Genomic DNA, 16,672 nt, shown 5'->3' with positions numbered 1-16,672 from the left:
CTCGTCCCGCCTCGTTCCATGCCGCGCCCGGAACGGCCGTTCGCCGCCTGCGTTCCTGGGGGGGCGCGGCCGCGGGGCCTTCCGCTCGCCGCCATGGCCGAGCCGCCGCCGCCCGCCACGCTCCGCCGCTGGGAACGGTAACGGCGCGGCCTGCGCATGCGCGGTGGCCATGGCAACCGTGCGCGGGGTCGGCCCGCGCCTCCGGCCTGGGCCTGCTGCGGGAGGCCGCGGGGGTCCCCCGTCGCGTCCTCTGGGGATCGGGCCCGCCGCGGCGGGGTCCCCTGCCCTTCTGCTACCGGGGCAGGCCCGGGGTGCCCTGCCGCCCCACGGCCCCCTTCACCCCGCGGCCCCCTACCCTGCCGCCCCACGGCCCTCATGAGGCGACACGCACAGAGCGAGGGCAGTTGCATCCCCCAGAGGCAGCAGAGGGGTTCCTCTGTCCCCACAAGCCCTGGGGTCTGTTGGGAAGAGCCCCCCGGTGTTCTGCCCCCGCGGTTGGGGCCATGGGGGCAGGGATGGTGCCAGGCCGCGGTGCTGGGCCTGGAGCTGGGGAGGACGGGCACCCTCCTCACGGTGGCTCTCTGGTCTTTCACTAGAGAGCAGGCACGGTTGAAAACCAGCGTGGTAGAGGAGGACACTGAGGAGTGGCAAAAAGATTCACGTTTTACAGGACTGGAGAGAGTGGGAGGTGTGGACTTATCTTATATCAAAGGAGATGACACCAGCGCCTGCGCCTCCCTGGTGGTTCTCAGCTACCCAGCTCTTGAGGTAACAGCACGGGAACAGTTTCACCCCTTCCGTCCAGGTGTGCAATAACAGTTTTTATAGAACACTTACACAGAGGCTGTTACCTGTTGTGCCTCTGCCTTGCAGGATATCAGTAAGTTATCGCATGTATGTTCAACAAAGCCTCCAACTGTTGGCAAGAAAAATGAACAGAGTAAAAAATACGTTTAAGGATTTGGAGAGAAATTAAGAAAGATGTGATGCAAATTGCTCCTAATTGCAAGAGTTTTGTAGGATTACTGGGAATTTACAAGGTGCGGAGAGATAGCTTTAGTATGCGTTCAGTTTAGTTGGTAAATCAAAAAATACCGTGATGAGATGTAGTCTGTGGTCAGGCACAAAAGGCTTTAGCTGGTTTAGGTATGTGTTGGAAATAATCAGTCTCACCCACTACCCAGAAGGAGACAAAATGGACCGTTGTTATTCAGTGCTGATTGAGAGGAAATGAAAGCATTTGTAGCACTCAAACAGCAGATGCCTTGTTTGGGAGTTCTTGCTAGGAATCAGCTAATAATATGGGATGTAACATGTAAAAAGCCTTTTCAAAACTGCTGAGGATCTCACATCCAACAGTCATTTTACTTGAATTAATAAAGATTTTTGGTCTCTTTCCCAGCTTTCAAAATGATATAAAAATTGTCTTTCACTGTAAAATCTATAACAAGCAGAGAAATAAAGTTTGATACTGGCTGCTGGGATTTTTATGAACTGAATTTAAAATCCTGCCTTGATTCTTGACTTGTCCTGCATGATTGTTTGGGTTTTTTTTTTTATTGGTCCTGTCTTACAGAGTGTCTTTTGGCCTATCCCTGCACAGAAACAGACACCCTTTGATAGTGCTCTGACTAGGTGAACTCTGAGGTGCCCCCACTGTCTGTTAGAATAGCTGCTCTAATTTTGTTTCAAAGACTTCACTCTCAGGCAGGGTATGATAGGTGATGTCCAGCCCTCTTCTGTCAGCAAGTCCATTATCCATCCACTTCTCTGAGTGAGAGACTGACACAACCCGGTGGCCTTGGCTTTGTGGGAGAGATCCAGAAGCAGAGTATTTTAAAAAAAGATGAGAATAAGGGATATAAACCAGAGGAGATGCCTCTGAAACAGTCAGGATCTAACCAGCAAAGTCCTGAGGGTCACTGTCTCTGCGCTGTCTTACTGCTCCCAGGTGCTGTATGAGGATTGCCGGATGGTGGCTGTGAGCGCCCCGTACGTGGCAGGATTCTTGGCCTTCCGAGAGGTCCCTTTCCTGGTAGAAGCTGTTCAGAGACTTCAGCAGGAGGAGCCCAAGCTCAGACCTCAGGTGTGACGTATTTCTTTGTCCCAAGTTGAGATGTCACGAGGGTACAGGGTGCTGCTGAAAGGGGTTCTTCTCTCTCCTGAGACTGTGGTATATGGCTGTTTTCCACTGGCAGAGCAGAAAGTGCGGTGTCAGAGTTGTGTTGAGGCATCTATTGCCCTTTCCTGAGGGAGCAGGGATACTGAGCCCAGAACAGCCAGGCCTTGACCATGGGAGTCCCATTCTGCCTGCAGCACCAATGAAAAGCGCTGCCAACCGCTAAGAGCTCACATTGCTGATCATAAAGGTATTTTCCAACCTAAATGATTCTGTGACTGTGATTTAGTCGGCTGTAGACACTACAGGAAGACACTTACAGAGAGGAGTAAAAGAACTGAGAGAGACTTCCTCACAGGGCCAGCATCACTCTTTGCTTATTGGAGTGGCTCTCAGTGCACAGGAAAAAAAGTTGGTTTTTTTCTTTTTTTTTTTTTTTTAGGTGGTACTTGTAGATGGGAATGGCCTGCTCCATCCAAGAGGTAGGACTTTACTGGAGAACCCTGGCCTCCAGGGTCCCTGTACTGCTGCTTGAGATTCCTGTTCTCTAGTGTCCTGCAGTTACAGTGACTTCTTGTTGGCAGGATTTGGTGTGGCCTGTCACCTTGGAGTCCTGACAGATCTACCGTGCATTGGAGTGGCCAAGAACCTCCTGCATGTGGATGGCGTGGTCAGGAATGAGCTGCACAGAGAGCAGGTTAGGCCAGGCTGGGAACTTTCTTTCCACTCTTTAATATGTGGCTGTCCCAGTTCTCTTGGGATGTAAGTACTTCCTAACAAACTGATCTTGCATGTGTTTATCCCTAGATTCGTTCCCTGCAGAGGGGAGGAGATACATTCCCACTGACAGGCACATCAGGGAGAGTCCTGGGCATGGTAAGCTGTGGGAAGTTTCCTATTTGCTTGGCCATCAAGTCTTCCAGCTTTTTGTAGCTGAGAGCACTGGAGAATGTTGTCTCTAAAGTGGGACTGTCTCAGTGATGTTAGTTCGGTGTGAACAGGTGTCTGGTAATGCTGCTTTCCCCTTTCTGTGAGCTCAGACATTTGTAGAAGGAGTTGGCAGTTCAGGTGTTGGATACGTTCACGTTCATGGCTATGGCATCTGAGGTGCTGTGCTCCAGCACCCCCGTTCATGAACTGCAGTCAAGGAGAGGTGCCAGTTCTGTAGCAGCTTGCCAGGATGCAGTATGGGAGCAGCTGGCTCAGAAGTGTGCTGCACAGGAAAGGGGCAGGTGTACGAAAGTCCCTGCGTCTGGTGTTACTTCAACATAGGCCGTATTAGCAAGTCTCTCTGCTTCCCAGAGCAGTGTGAGGCATTTTAGGAGGGGCCACAGTGGTCTGTAAGGGCAAACAGTCCCTATGAGGAGATACTGGGAAGTAGAAGAGGTTCAAGAAGCCTGGGGGTTGCCAAATATGGAGCCACCATCCCACCTTCTGAAGGCAACTGCCTAGCTTATAATTCATCTGCCGCTCTGTATTTGTTAAAATAAGCCTCTTAAGTATTTGATTTTTCTTGTTTCTGAACGCACAGGTCCTGCGTAGCTACAACAGCTCTAAGCCACTTTATATCTCTGTGGGTCACAAGGTGTGCCTGGAGACAGCTGTGCGCCTGGTCAAGTCCTGCTGCAGGTACCGGATCCCGGAGCCCATCCGTCAGGTACAAAAGCAAGGGAGCTGAGGAAGGGGAAGGCAGGCAGTGGAGGGGGCTGTGATTGCCAAGCCTGTGGTGATATTTTGGAGCCTCAGTTTTCTACTGACTCCAACTGGTGTTCTGCAACTGGCACCCTTCTTGCTGGCCTGTTTTCCCCAGCCTGCTGTGGTGTCATTTACAGGTCCTTCCTTCTTTCTTGCTTGTTCTTATGACACAGTGCCCAGAAGCACACGCAGCCCTTACTGCCGACCCAGCCTGCCTGATTTCTTGGTTCCTCTCTGCAGGCAACTTTTGTGATGCTGGTGTTAATACACGGGAGCTGGAAATGCAGTTTTCCTGGGCACTTTGAGCCTAGCACAGACTGCAGTGCTGCTCCTCTGGGCTTTTCCCTGCTACTGCACTCTGTAAGAGCTGCAGCTCTGGGCGGCAGCCAGCCAGTAGGTGACAGCACTGGATCACCGTCAGTGAGCCCAGCTGCCACAAAAGGCTCAGTTTCAGACTGATTAAATCACAACGGGGCTTGAGGAAAGGATCCGGAGAAGTGTAAAGCCTCTGGGACTTCTGGCCTGACAAGTGCTTCCCTTCTCTCAGGGTCACCCTGCTGTTGGTGGCTCAGGCAGGCCAGACCCAGCGACTGCCCAGGGAGCAGAGCCTGCTCAGATACCCATGTCGGTAACGTTGCCCTGGAACACACCGTTCACTTTGCTGCACTGCCTGCTTGTCAGGTGTCTGGCCACCTTTGCTCTGCAGCTCCTCGGCGCAGCACTGAGGTGATCCTGCTGAGGGCCGTTACAGTCTCTGCACACAGCAGCTTCTCATTGGTACTGCAGCGTTTTCTGGAAACAGAGTCTGGAGTCTGTGGTTATAGACCAGACAAAAATCTAACACCTTAAGAGCAAAACAAACCTTGAAGTGTCCATACCAGAACTGGAGTTTCTGATCTCATAAACCACTGCCTGCCAGACGGGAGTAGGCTGATAGATCTTCTTATGTAATCTCTTCCAGCAAGGGACAGATGCCTCTGCAGAGCTCTGAGCTAGCTGTGCATTTTGGCATGTTCAAAGGAAGGGGGAAAAGCACTCCCTTTGGAAACAAAAAGGTGTCTTGGAGCTTTTCATCACCCTCATTTCATTTCAGGCTATCTCCAGTGCTTGTGTTCTGAGACTCTTCCAGTTCTCTGACTGCGACCTTTATTTAGAGTGATGGATTGAATGGTTGTCACTTTCCTTAAAGAGAGAATAAAAATCCAAAAGGCAGTGTGTTTACTATAGAGATAGAGGAACAGCAGGAGATAAAGACACTTAAACGTTTCCATAGGACTTCTCCCTGGCATAGTTCCTCTGTATGGTAACTATGACGGATTCTGACATAGGACTGTGCTGGAAGCCTCAACTCTTGAGCTCTGAAAGCTGGAGTTAGGAAGTAGAAGGCTGTGGAGAATTCTGCCACAGATGGCTGACTTGGCCTTTTTGCTATGTTGTGTCCCCAGAACAAGCTTGCAGACCTGATGGGTAATGTGCTTAGAGCTTTCCCAGTGTTGTGAAAGACTTCTGGATCATGAGCTCTTAGTTTGTGTGTTCTGGTAGTCCTAGAAATATGTTCTTAAGATACCTCAGCTGCCCATACCTTCTTGAGGCTGTGTTTACGGTTTGTATGAAGGCAGTATTATGCTGCAGCGTGTGTAGTGCTGTGCAGCTGTTGGGGGAACTTAAACCTTCTACTTCCGCAGGGGTATGGCTGGCCAGTCTCTGTAGGGTATGCTGTGATTCTTGGGCATGCAACAGCATCTAGGCAGTGATCAGAAATGGTTTGATTTGCATTCAGCCCACAATGTGGTCGTGCTGCCAAAGGAACTGTGGCTGTGATGCAGGTGAGAGAAGGGATCTTTGAGAGAAAGCAGAGGGAAGTTCGTTGTCACCTGCAATCAGTATTTACATCCCACTTAGTCCTTACATCACATGTAAGTGCAAGGGCAACCTGGGAGAATTTTGCTTGCCTGAGGGTGATCTCTGCTGAGCCAGCTTGTGAGATTCTGAGGTTCTTCTGCAGAGATTTTGTCACTTGGAGCTGCCCAGACAGGGTTTGAAGGAGGCAGGAGTTGTCATCCCAGAAAAATAAGCAAAGCATTCAAACTGAGAGGCACTGGAACAATACCAAGCCCTCCTGAGAGCAGCTGCCCTTGCTTACTTCTGGCAGAGGTCAGAACCCCTCTCAGGTGTTTGCCCACGCTTCAAGCCAGCTCACACCCAGGATCCCCATGCACAGCGGGGAAACACAAGCTTTTAGCACTCTCCAGCTGACAAGGACTGCGCTGGGACTGATTCTTCTGCTCTCTCCCTGTTTCAGGTTCCTGGCTGGCTGCACACCAGCCTCCAGCTCGATTGTTGATCCTTTTAGCTCCAGCTGGCACCTTGCCCAGCTGGTTCCTGCTGGCTCAGGATGTGGCTGATAGGACAGCCTGATGTTGCCTCAGCCCATCAAGAAGGACAGAAGTAGGCCTGCCCAGAGCTGTGAATTTCTGCAGGTCACTTCATGTGAAATACTAAACACTTGCCCATAGGAGAACTGAGAAATAAGCCATCATCCCTCTCCTCAGTGTGCATAGCTCCTGCTGCCCAGCAAGGAAATCAGCAACTGATATCCTGAAACTGTTAAGTCCCTTTGGATGTACCACTAACTGCAAGCTTGCTGTGTACACAGAGATCACCACTGCCCCTCATAAAACAGGCAAAGCAACAGTTCCAGACCCTAATGCCAGCACTAGTCCCCTCTGAAAATAGAAACAATCTGTGAGGATTATTACGGGACAGTTATCCATCTTATTGATTAGCCTCTTGGTTAATACGCTGGGTTAAGCTGTCTCTCAGCAGAACATGGGTGGGGGTTTTCTTCCTTAGAAAAGTGGTTTGAAGATGTGACTCTTGCTACCTTGGTCTCCCAATAGGGACTCTATTGAACAACCTCCTTCCCTTGTTATAAAATACATCACGTAATCTCTTATCCTGGAGTGATCAAAGTTATTTGTCAGTTCAGTTATGAAACTGTCCAATTATAGAGCGAAGGGGAAAAAAATCTCCCAAACAAACCACACCTTGTGTAACTATTTTTCATTCTCGAGCCTGCAGAATCGTTAAGCAGTTGTGGAGCTGCGTTTCCAGTGGTAAGCAGGCAGAGCCTGCACCTGAGAGGTCTGACTAGGAGCAGCGAGGATGGGAGGGGTGGTGGGAAGCTTCTTGAGGTGCGGGAGAGACTCTTCAGAAGTAGCATAGCGATAACAGTAGCAAGTGCTTCAAGGACAGTCACTGGGGATGTGTTAACCCACTTTATTAGCATGATCATCATATGCTGTGAAGCTTTTCCAGCTGGGAAGGTCACATACTGCTTTTTAAGTGGAGAGAGACACTCTGCATTTGAGGTGGGGCACAGCAGCTGTTCTAAAATGTCATAGCATAGCAGTGTTTTTGAGAAAGGTAGTTTCTAAAAAAGAAAAAAAAAACTTTGAGGGAATGTAAAAGTCAACTACCAGTTCTTAAAAGTTGTCCAAGAGCCCAGTATCTGCATGCTTGTGATAGCATCTAAGTCTTCTTCGAGTATGGTGCAGCACTGGAAAGCTGAACAGTAACACTTGTGGGGGACAAGAATATCCAGTAAATGTCCAGCAACGCTTTCTTCCAGCTCTTAGGATTTCCGTTGCTCTTCTTCCTGCCCCACTCTGGCCACATGCTGTCCTGCGTTGCTGTTAAGACACAGCAATCTAATTTTCCTAGTGAGCTCAGGAGGACTCCTGTCACAGGATAGTGTTATCAGAAGAGGAAGGGAGGAACTGGACACTTGCATGAGGATGGCTTTGATGAGGTGATGGCTCCAAGCTCAGTTTCAGATGAGGAGGGCAGTGAATTGTGAATTTTGTAGAGCCTCAATGTTACTCCTTTTGGTTTTGGTACTGGAAAGCAGAGCCTAGCGCATGGATATGGCCTGGCATGTAATTTGCTCCTGTTGTCTTCCTTGTCAGTTTTGCCTTTGGACTGCAATAGAGCCAAGGATGTGTGTCCTGGTTTCGGCTTGGATAGAGTTAATTTTCCTCCTAGTAGCTGGTACAGTGCCGCGTTCTGGATTTAGTATGAGAATAACTTCGATAACACGCCGATGTTTTAGTTGTTGCTAAGTAATGCTTACCCCAAGTCAAGGACTTCTCAGTTTCCCATGCTCTGCCAGTGAGGAGGGGCACAAGAAGCTGGGAGGGAGCAGAGCCAGGACAGCCGACCAGAACCAGCCACAGGGATATCCCACACCATAGAGCTCAGTATATAAACTGGGGGAATTGGCTGGGGGCTGCTGATCGCTGCTCAGGGACCGGCTGGGCATTGCTCAGCAGGGGGTGAGTAACTGTTGTGCATCACTTGGTTTTCTTGGGGTTTATTCCTCTCTCTCTTTTTGTTATCTCCTTTTTCATTACAGTTATTATTACATTTTACTTTATTTCAGTTACTGAACTGTTCTTAACTTCACAGGATGGGTTTTACCTTTTTCCAGTTCTCTTCCCTATCTCACTGGTGGAGGGGAATGAGCTATCGGCTGCATGGTACTTAGTTGCTAGCTGGGGTTAAACCACAACAACGTGCTTGTGTCTTGTCTCTGTTTGCTTTTAGTGGATGTTTTAACCTGCTTTAGCTGCGTAATTACCATCACACAGCCAGCTCATCAGGCACATAGGCAGGATGAGCCAGGCTCTTGCCTAGGGAAAAGGATATGCAGCAGACGCGTGGTGTGGTTCTCCATCTGTTGCTGCATCATAGAACTGCTGGAACAGAGGAAGGAAAGGGATGGGTACAGGAATGGGCAAGGCCAGCTTCTCTCATTTCATCCCATGTGCTCTTGAGAACTTGCCTGCTGGATCACCAGATTCCCAAACTCTTCACAGCCTTCTCAGTGTTCCCCCTCTCCATTTACAGTTTCCTGTGGAGGGCAGAGTCCTGTTTCTCAGCTGATTAGTGACCAGAAAAGTTAATCCTTTGGGAACATCACAGTGTCACAGGTATAAAGACCATGGATGATCTTGGAGTGCTGTGAGCCAGACTGCAGCCTGCACCTGCTTGCAGTGCCAGTGGGAGTCCCTGTTAGCGTAGTCCTGGGACACAGCTTCTGTTTCACTGAGTATACAGTGAAGGTTATTGCAGCAGTTTCTGGGGCATTCTGCTGCTCTGGGACTTGTCAATAAAATACTCCAGCAGTTCCCCACCTGTTGAGGAGGGATCTATGAGCCACTGTCTCATGCTAAACTGCCTTGCAGTGCTGCAGAGATCTGCGCTCACAACCATATGGTTTTGGCACACCCAACAACTTTTGGGGTACCAGGGGATGTACTGCTTTTGTGCATCATTATATGCTGAAGGATTTTGGTAGCTTTGAGCAAAAGCATTGAAGAACATCACAAGAAATAGAAGAGTGGACAGAGTCCTGGGCTCAAGGGGAGTCATTTTTTTTAGGCGTCTTTACCTGTGAGCATTTTGCTGATGCACAGGAGCTCCTCAGCGTTACGGAGACCTGCATGTAATCATGGCATGTGATCCCTTTATGGAGTGAGGGTGGTGGACCAGCAGTTCTTGGAATGTCTCCTCTTGAGGGAAGAGTTACCTTGCCCTCAAATTTCTAACACATCTGTCTTTCATCAAATAGTGATGAGCTGTTGCTGGTGAAGGAGCTTAGCTGCTCGTTACATTTTCCTGCACTGCATTTGGACCTGCCTGCGTGTGGAAGAACTCATTTGGGTTGGTTCAAAGGATGAAAGCACTAGATCACTCTCAGACTTCCAGGTCTCCTCCAGCCTGGCTCTGCTGCAGGGTTCTTCAAAGGGGTTGCAGTGTAGAGATAAGGCACAATGGAGAAGCAGCCCATCACCACAGCAACTCTCCCTTTGCCAGTGAAACTCTCCCTTTGCTTACTAAGCCTCTGGAAATCCTTACTGTCACTTCCCTGGACGATGAGGAGGGCATCTTAGGAGCTATTGTGCAGTGTAGGTGTAAGGTAAGGGATTCTAGCTGGGTCAGTGCTTGCCAGAAGGCTCACTGCCCTGCTGTGTGTGCTGGAAGCCTGTGCGAGGTCATCCTCTGGGTCCCATAGGAACCCTTGGTGAAGGGTGATGCACTCAGCTGCAGCCGGCACTTGTCGAGGAAGCCCAGTCTAGGTCCTGCTTTGGCTGTTCATCCTGCTGTGTTTGGGGTAGGTCAGGGCTGAGCAGACCTTAGGCAGCAGCTGGCAGGAACTGTCTGTGCCCGCTGCCTCACCTGCTTACTCCTGTGAGAAATGAAGGGGCAGACAGCAAGGGTTCAGCGAATGTCATTTCTGCTTCTGAAAGGGACTGTACTCCAGTATGGCTGGTCCACAACCCTCTTATTTCTTCTTTTTAAGCCTTCGTTCTCCCAAGCAGCACGCAGTGAGGCACAGAAACCAAACAAGGAAAGAAGCGTGCAGGTTCCTTTTTGCTACACAGTCATACAAAAGCTGTTTGTGATGTACTGACATCAGGGCATGCAGGGGCATACGGAGATAACAAAGGGGAGGTACCAAGCAGGCTGATCAATCCATTTTCACTCATTTTTCTCCTTAATTCCAGGCTGATATTAGATCAAGGGAGTATATTCGGAAGCAGCTGTGTTCACCGCTGGAGGTCGTATCTTCTGGGCCCGAGAGGTAGGTGTGTGGGCAGCCCAAGCAGCTGCCTCTCCAAAGGGGATCTGCTCATGTAATGATCTTCAGTAATGGCATTAAGTGGACAGACGGGGTAACAAGGTGAGCTCAAGTGACATCAGGACATATGCTGCCTCCATAAAGGGTGATTTCTGGTGATTGTAGCCATGGTACTTCACACGTTTCTTCCACAGAGCACTGTGTCCTAGGCTGGGGAAGGTCGCTGGGGATTTGGTCTGTTTCCAGTGCCTGCGATAAGCAAAGCACTAACGCCTACAGGTGTGGCATGAGGGTGAACAGAAATATCTTGCAGGGAGCTGGTTCCTGCCCCCAGAAAGCAAGGGGAGGGTCAGACACCCCCACTTTTACATAATGTAGACCAGAGACTGCTCTGTTTGTCGGTTTAAATCCGTAGCAAGTCCACCGAGGCGTAGGAGTTCCATGTGGTGTTGCTCTGCTGCCGTTTCAGCATAGTTCATAGTCTGTTGTAGGGTTCCCCCAGACCCACACCAGTACCAGGCTGGACAGATACTAGATAGTCCTGCTGGAAGAGCTGCTTGGGGATGAACAAAAAAGCCCACTCTGCTCTGAGGGTCCTGATGGACCAGAAAGATTGAAGGCAGCTCTTACAGATTCCTTAGGACACCTGGATAGTGCAACTTACCATGCTCTGCTCAGCTCCTCTGTTCTTTGAGTCATTCAGCCAGAAGCAGAAGGGGTTTTCTCTGCTCTTGCAGTGGCAGTTGCACAGCGTGGCCAGGCCATGGGGGTACCCCTGTGCAGTGCCAGACTGAGTGTGCCCCATTTGTGCTAGAGCTTCATCTCTGATACCTTCCTGCCATGGCAGATGCTAAAGCTCACACAAAGGCTAGCAAGTTTGGGGGTCAGTGCAACAGAAAACCCAAACTTATCCATTTACGGCCATATATATCTCATAACCTGCATATCTGAGCCCCTTACCAAGTCACATAGTTATTTGCTCTTCTTGGTTTCTGCTGTTGGTTTTGGTTTTTTTAAGTCTGTGACCCTTCCTTGTCTTTGTTTCTAGCAGAAAAAAAGAAGCTGAATTGGATGATTAGTCTGATGCCAGAAGAAGGTGCAGGGCTCCTTTTCACTGGATCTTCTCCTCCACCGAGACTGTGGATCTGTCGAATGCAACAGCCAAGTGCCCCCCCAGGGGAGAGTAGTGCAAGCCCGTGTCAGTCAGGACAGCACCAGCCACTGTGCGCAGTTCTGGTGGGCTGGCAGAGCAGCTTCTGTTCAAGGATAATGTTTGGAGTGTACTTCTCAGGGCTGATTTTTGAATGTTGTAAAAATGTTTGTGTAAGCAAAGATGTACTTTTAAGTTTGCAATGACTTTCTTGAGTACTTGGGCAGTTGCAGGAGGTGATGTACAAAGAGATGCTGACGCACTTAACATAGCTACAAACTGTAGAGCTGGCCTTTGGCTCCCACCACACCTCTGTGGCACAGAGACTTCCCTTCTCATCAGTTTTGGAACAGCTTCCACCCAGCCCCTGCAGCCTGTGCTCACATCCACAGAAGCCCAGTGCGCAGCTCCGGCTGGTCCTGACAGACGGGCAGAGGATGCTGTGTTTCAGGTGGGCGTGTGACTCACGAGGGAGGGGACGGAGCCAACAGTCTGCTTGTGGATTTTGGAAAAGGCTCGGAGGTCTGAGCTCCAGAACCTGAGAAGCTTTCTGTCTCTTTGGTGCCAGTGGCTTCTGTGTGCCTGCTGCCTTGGTGGCAAGCAGTGGCTGCCAGCCCTCGGGTCACTAGCTGCGCTGGGCATGTGGTGCTCTCCCATTGCTGGTCTTGGTGGGGACTTGCTCTGCATTGCCGCTGAAGCACAGCTTGGATGGAAGAGCATTATGGTACCTGGACTCGCTCAGTGTTGCTGTCACGCCCTGTGCAGTGAGGGAGGCAGGGGGCTCAGTGCAGACCAGCTCTTCCTGAAGGAAGGATCATCTCAGGGGAAAGGAGAATTTCCCATCAAGGGGAATGGGGAGGGAGGTCCTTCCTAATATACAAATCAGTACAATCAATACAATCCACAGATCCCAGGCTTGAGGTTTTGAAGGCTGAGTGGACTGGGAGCACTCGTGTTAGGTCAGGAAGAAGCTCTCTGTGCCCAGTACGCTTGGACCAACACCCATTGATTAAGCCATTTGTGAAGCTTTGCTTCAGCAGCAGAGTACAGAACAAACAGTTTCTATCCCTGAATCAATACAGCAAGTCTTGTCCAATTTGCAGGGCTAAAGCTTTTCCTCCAAAGGTGTGGGTTCCTGGTTCTGTTTGGGAGGTCATTCCTGGCTATTTCCAAAGCACAACAGGAGCAGATACAAGAGATCTTGAACACAGCCAAAACTCTGGCATATTGATTTCAAAAACCATGGCTGTGTGAGATTTTTAGCCTGAAGAGGAGAAGGGATGTTTTCCTGGGGTTGGAGAGAGGTGCTCAGGGTCAGGACTCCTGTGGTCTGTTTTAAATGCTGCCAAGCACTTTTGCATAAATTTCTCTCACAGCTTTTGTGCTCCTTTCTTGCAGCTACCTTGGTCTTGGTGCTGCTTTGGGTATAGAGGACATTCAGCCCCTTTTGCATGTCTGTGTGGCATCTGCGAGACTGGAGTCTGGGCTGGTTCCTCCTTTGGTGCTACGCCCTGAGACTGGGTGGGAGAAAGGGCAGCAGTGCCAGGCTTGGCTCCCCGGGGCCTGGCTGGGGAGCTTTGTCGGGCTGGTCCTTGGGAGTGTTGAAGAGGGGGACGGGTGCTGACAGGGTGCTTCCCAAAAAAACCCTTGCTGATTGATAGGTTTTAAAAGACAAAGCCAGAAGCAGCTGCAGTTTTCAAGCCCCGAGAAGGAGCCTGCTGTCTCCTGGGGAACCTCAAAGCCATTTTCACATGAGAGTTTGTTACGTGGGTGGACAGAGACCAGGAAGGGAAAAATGTCGCAGTGAAAGTGTGCTCCTTGGATCCCGGTGGTGTGCGTGGGATTGGAGGGGCCGCCTGACAGGCCAGGGTAAGAGGGAGCATTTGGGTTTGTTTCTGACAGGGGCTTTGGCAGGGGATGGGATGCGGGAGGCTGGTGGGCAGCCCTCTCCGGCTGGGGGGACATGAGGGCAGCCGCCTCGCCTGGCTCCCAGCGCCACGGATGCAGCACCTCTTCTGACACTGCCCTGGCCCCCATCTCGAGGGAGCATGTGGAGATGAAGCCTCCTGAAAACCAACCTTGCTGCCAGCTTGAGAAACCGGTGAAACAACCAAACGCCATGAGAACAGCCTCCCCGGTGCTGCCACCTCCTTCATCCACCGCGAAGGCACCCGGAGCGGTCGGGGGGGGCAGCGGGAGGCAGCTGAGGTGCCGCTTCCCAGCTCCCAGGTGTGATGGGGAGGGGACCCCGGCAGTGAGCCACAGCCAGAGTGGGTGGCGGGGAGAGCTGCTGCAGCCTGGATGCTGGTGTGAGGGAGGAGAATTAGTCTGGTGATTAGCAGCGCTGGCCCACTCTTCCTGCGTCAGGAAACAGTCTGGCTTAACAAGGAAGGGCCTGCTGCGCTCAGCCATCTGCATGTGAAAGCGTACTGGGGTGGGAACCCCCACACCCCCTAAAACCCCTCCTCTGCTCCCTGCCTCAGCACACGGCCGGGTGTCTTCAGCTCTGAGCACATACCCAGCCTGTTCTGTTTCTGCCAAAACTGCTGGACTTGGGGTGAGCTCTGCAGGACCCTGAACTGGCAGGAGCAGGGGTATTAACTAGTGAGTTCTTACTGGGAGGAATTGGTTTGGGACCTTTCCCAGCTCTTCCCAGGAGCCATGGGACCGCTGTCAGCTGCACACAGTTCATCCATTTCTCCATTTCTCATTCCAACCACATGTGAAGCAGCAACTTCACTAAACCACGGGGACAGCATCTTCTAAAGCCTGTCACAAATTTAGGCACAAATGACATGCTGTGGGCAGGGGACAGCTGTTTCTTAGATCTCATGGGCAGAACACCAGAGAAATCCATCTTCTCTTTCTTTTTTTTGTGTTTTGTTTTCTGGTTACCTTGGCCCAGGGAGCAGCCAGCCCACGTTGGGGTGCTGCAGGACCAGCCCAGGCTCACCCCACATTCTGGGTCTCACTGCTCCTGCTGCCAATGTGCCTTGGCTGTGCTGAGGTGCCTCATGCAGCTCAGCTGTGCCAGGGGAAGGGTCTGTGGGGAGCGGGGCAGCTCCTGCTCTGGGATGGCCCTGCTAGAAAAGGAGGTTAAGGGGGTTCCTCAGCAGCTGGGACTGTGGCTCCTGGTCTGGCTGTACAGCTGAAGTGGGTGAGTGCTGCTTTAACTTCTCCTGATATATTGATGATTTTGTGTGCTTCTGCTTGGTGCTTGGCCACGGGAGGGTTGGGGTGTGCTGGTCAGTAGGGGTTCTGCAGTAAAAGGTGTGAGCTGGGCTGTGCTGCGCCCAGTTTCCCAGGGGGAATGTGAGGCTCCCGCTGCTGTGGGTCTGCAGCTGGGGTGGTCTCTTCCTGCTGGGCTCTCTGGTACATGTAAGGCCTGTGTGCTCTCTGCACAGGGAGCTGGGGCTGGCAGCGCTGCTGTCTTCAGCCGCCCTGTGTGCCACAGGCTGCCTTGCTGTGGGGGGGTACCCCTGCCTGGGGAGCAGGGGGGAAGCTAGTGTTTAAAAAAAAAAAAGCCATAAAGCTTCTCCCAGGCATTGCTGCTGCTGCTGCTTCCCTCTGCGTGAGCTGATACGTCTCTGTTCTTATTCTGAGTGCAGGTAGACTCCTGAGATGAGATGACCTGGGATTAAAGTCACCCTTACGGGGCTTGGGTGGAGGATGGGTGTTGCTTTGGTGGTGAGACCTTGCAGCCCTGCTGGAGCGGAGGGCTCGGCACTGCTTGGGTTTGGTACATGCCTGTACTGTGCGATGCTCTCCCACCCACCACAGCCTGGGGAGGCGGTTAAACAAATGGACTAATCTGCGTGTTTGGTGTCTACTTGTGGCTCTCTGAACACAATAAGGGATTAACTTGGTCTTTATCTAATTGGCTTATAAACTAGGGAAGGGAAAATCGCTTTGTAATGCATGAAACCTGCTCTTAATAGAAACTCAGAGACTAGAGCTTGAGTGTCCTTCCAAAGTAAATGCATACACCTCTCTTCCTTTTTAGCTGTTTGCTGGAACGTAGCTTTTTTTCTGGTTCCTAACAACTTATTGTTGTATGCTGGCTTGTTATAAAGCCTTGCCTCTTGTTATCACCAAGGTTACTTTTCTCTTTAGCATTTCTCTCTGTGAGGATTCAGGAGCCTCTGAATGGGTCTCATTGCATGGTAACTCCTCGGTGCTGCTGGTGAACAGGGCCTGGGGATGGAGCTGCGGGATAACGGCGGCAGTGCCTGCTGCAAGATGCAGCCCTGGCACTCTGAGCAGGGATGTGGCTGTGCAACGATACCTCCTGGGTGGCAAGCGAGGGCTGCAAGCTGGGGCAGAATTGTTCACAAGCACAAATTGCTAAATATAAGTTGCTAAGGGCTGGTAAAAATCTGGGATGTTGATGGGAGGAAGATGTAGAATGGAGTGAAACCAAAGGGGAAGAAGATGGAGAAATGAAGGAAGGAGATAGAATCCTCTCTTATAGCTAAGCAAAGGGCTCTGTAAAAAGGGAGAGGTTGGTCGGGATAGTTCTTTAGCTTCTCACTGCAGTGAAACAGTGTGCTGTTACACAATCCTTGCGCCTCTGCTGCGTGCCTGGAGGGTGGATTAAGGCTGACTACCTTTGATTAAACTAATCTGGCACCTCTGCTGCTTTATCATTCAGCTGGTGCTGCCAGGTGGGGCTGGGCTGTAGCGCTAGCATCCTCCGGCTCTGCTCCCCATGCTGTTGGGATATGTCGTGTGGGCTTGGATTTCCTGACTCCCTGCTGTGCTTTCTGTAAGAGACGTGGCACAGAGGCAGCTCTGTGAAATGATTCCTGCTGGAGTTGCACTGGGGGTGTGGCGCGTGCCTAATCCCTCCCCTGAGTAAGAACATGCTGCTGGGAGGGGATGTGTGAGCAGGAAAGCTGTGAAGGATTGCCTGTTCTTGGGGGCGCTTGGATCTGCCTGGCCTGTGCAGCCTCCTGTGCACGGCTTCTGTCTGTGGGGCATGTGGCCGGGTGTCCCCCCGAGCCAGGACAGCGAGGACAGGGCTGCAGTGTCCCCCCGGGCTCTCCACCGCTGCCCCCAGCTCCAT

At 51.2% G+C, this 16,672-nt stretch overlaps 1 protein-coding gene across 4 annotated transcripts; it reads left to right on the top strand.

Annotated features, from left to right (window-relative positions):
* The first annotated feature begins 4 nt into the window (after positions 1-4).
* Positions 5-11,687, top strand: ENDOV (endonuclease V). Of its 4 annotated transcripts, XM_080398703.1 has the most exons (9): positions 5-137; positions 597-768; positions 1,952-2,086; positions 2,562-2,601; positions 2,704-2,816; positions 2,927-2,995; positions 3,651-3,776; positions 10,384-10,460; positions 11,506-11,687. In XM_080398703.1, the coding sequence occupies exons 1-9, from the start codon at positions 19-21 to the stop codon at positions 11,534-11,536; spliced, it is 882 nt and encodes a 293-aa protein (XP_080254829.1). In that variant the 5' UTR covers positions 5-18; the 3' UTR covers positions 11,537-11,687. The 4 variants fall into 4 exon arrangements, with proteins under 4 accessions (XP_080254829.1, XP_080254828.1, XP_080254827.1 ...); XM_080398701.1 differs by lacking the exon at positions 5-137 and having other exon boundaries at positions 156-768; positions 11,509-11,687; XM_080398700.1 differs by lacking the exon at positions 5-137 and having other exon boundaries at positions 158-768.
* The last annotated feature ends 4,985 nt before the right edge of the window (positions 11,688-16,672 follow it).

This window comes from Falco punctatus (assembly GCF_963210335.1).
Source record: "Falco punctatus genome assembly, chromosome: 1".
NCBI classification, from domain to species: domain Eukaryota; kingdom Metazoa; phylum Chordata; class Aves; order Falconiformes; family Falconidae; genus Falco; species Falco punctatus.
Note: the sequence above shows the minus strand (reverse complement) of the source record. Positions and strands in the feature narration are given on the sequence as shown.

Excerpts from the sequence above, each read along its gene's own strand:
- ENDOV (XM_080398701.1), top strand. The coding sequence starts at position 157 with ATGCGCGGTGGCCATGGCAACCGTGCGCGGGGTCGGCCCGCGCCTCCG. Across the intron at positions 2,996-3,650 it reads CAGGGAGAGTCCTGGGCATG|GTCCTGCGTAGCTACAACAG; the intron begins GTAAGCTGTGGG and ends CTGAACGCACAG. Across the intron at positions 10,461-11,508 it reads GTATCTTCTGGGCCCGAGAG|AAAAAAAGAAGCTGAATTGG; the intron begins GTAGGTGTGTGG and ends TGTTTCTAGCAG.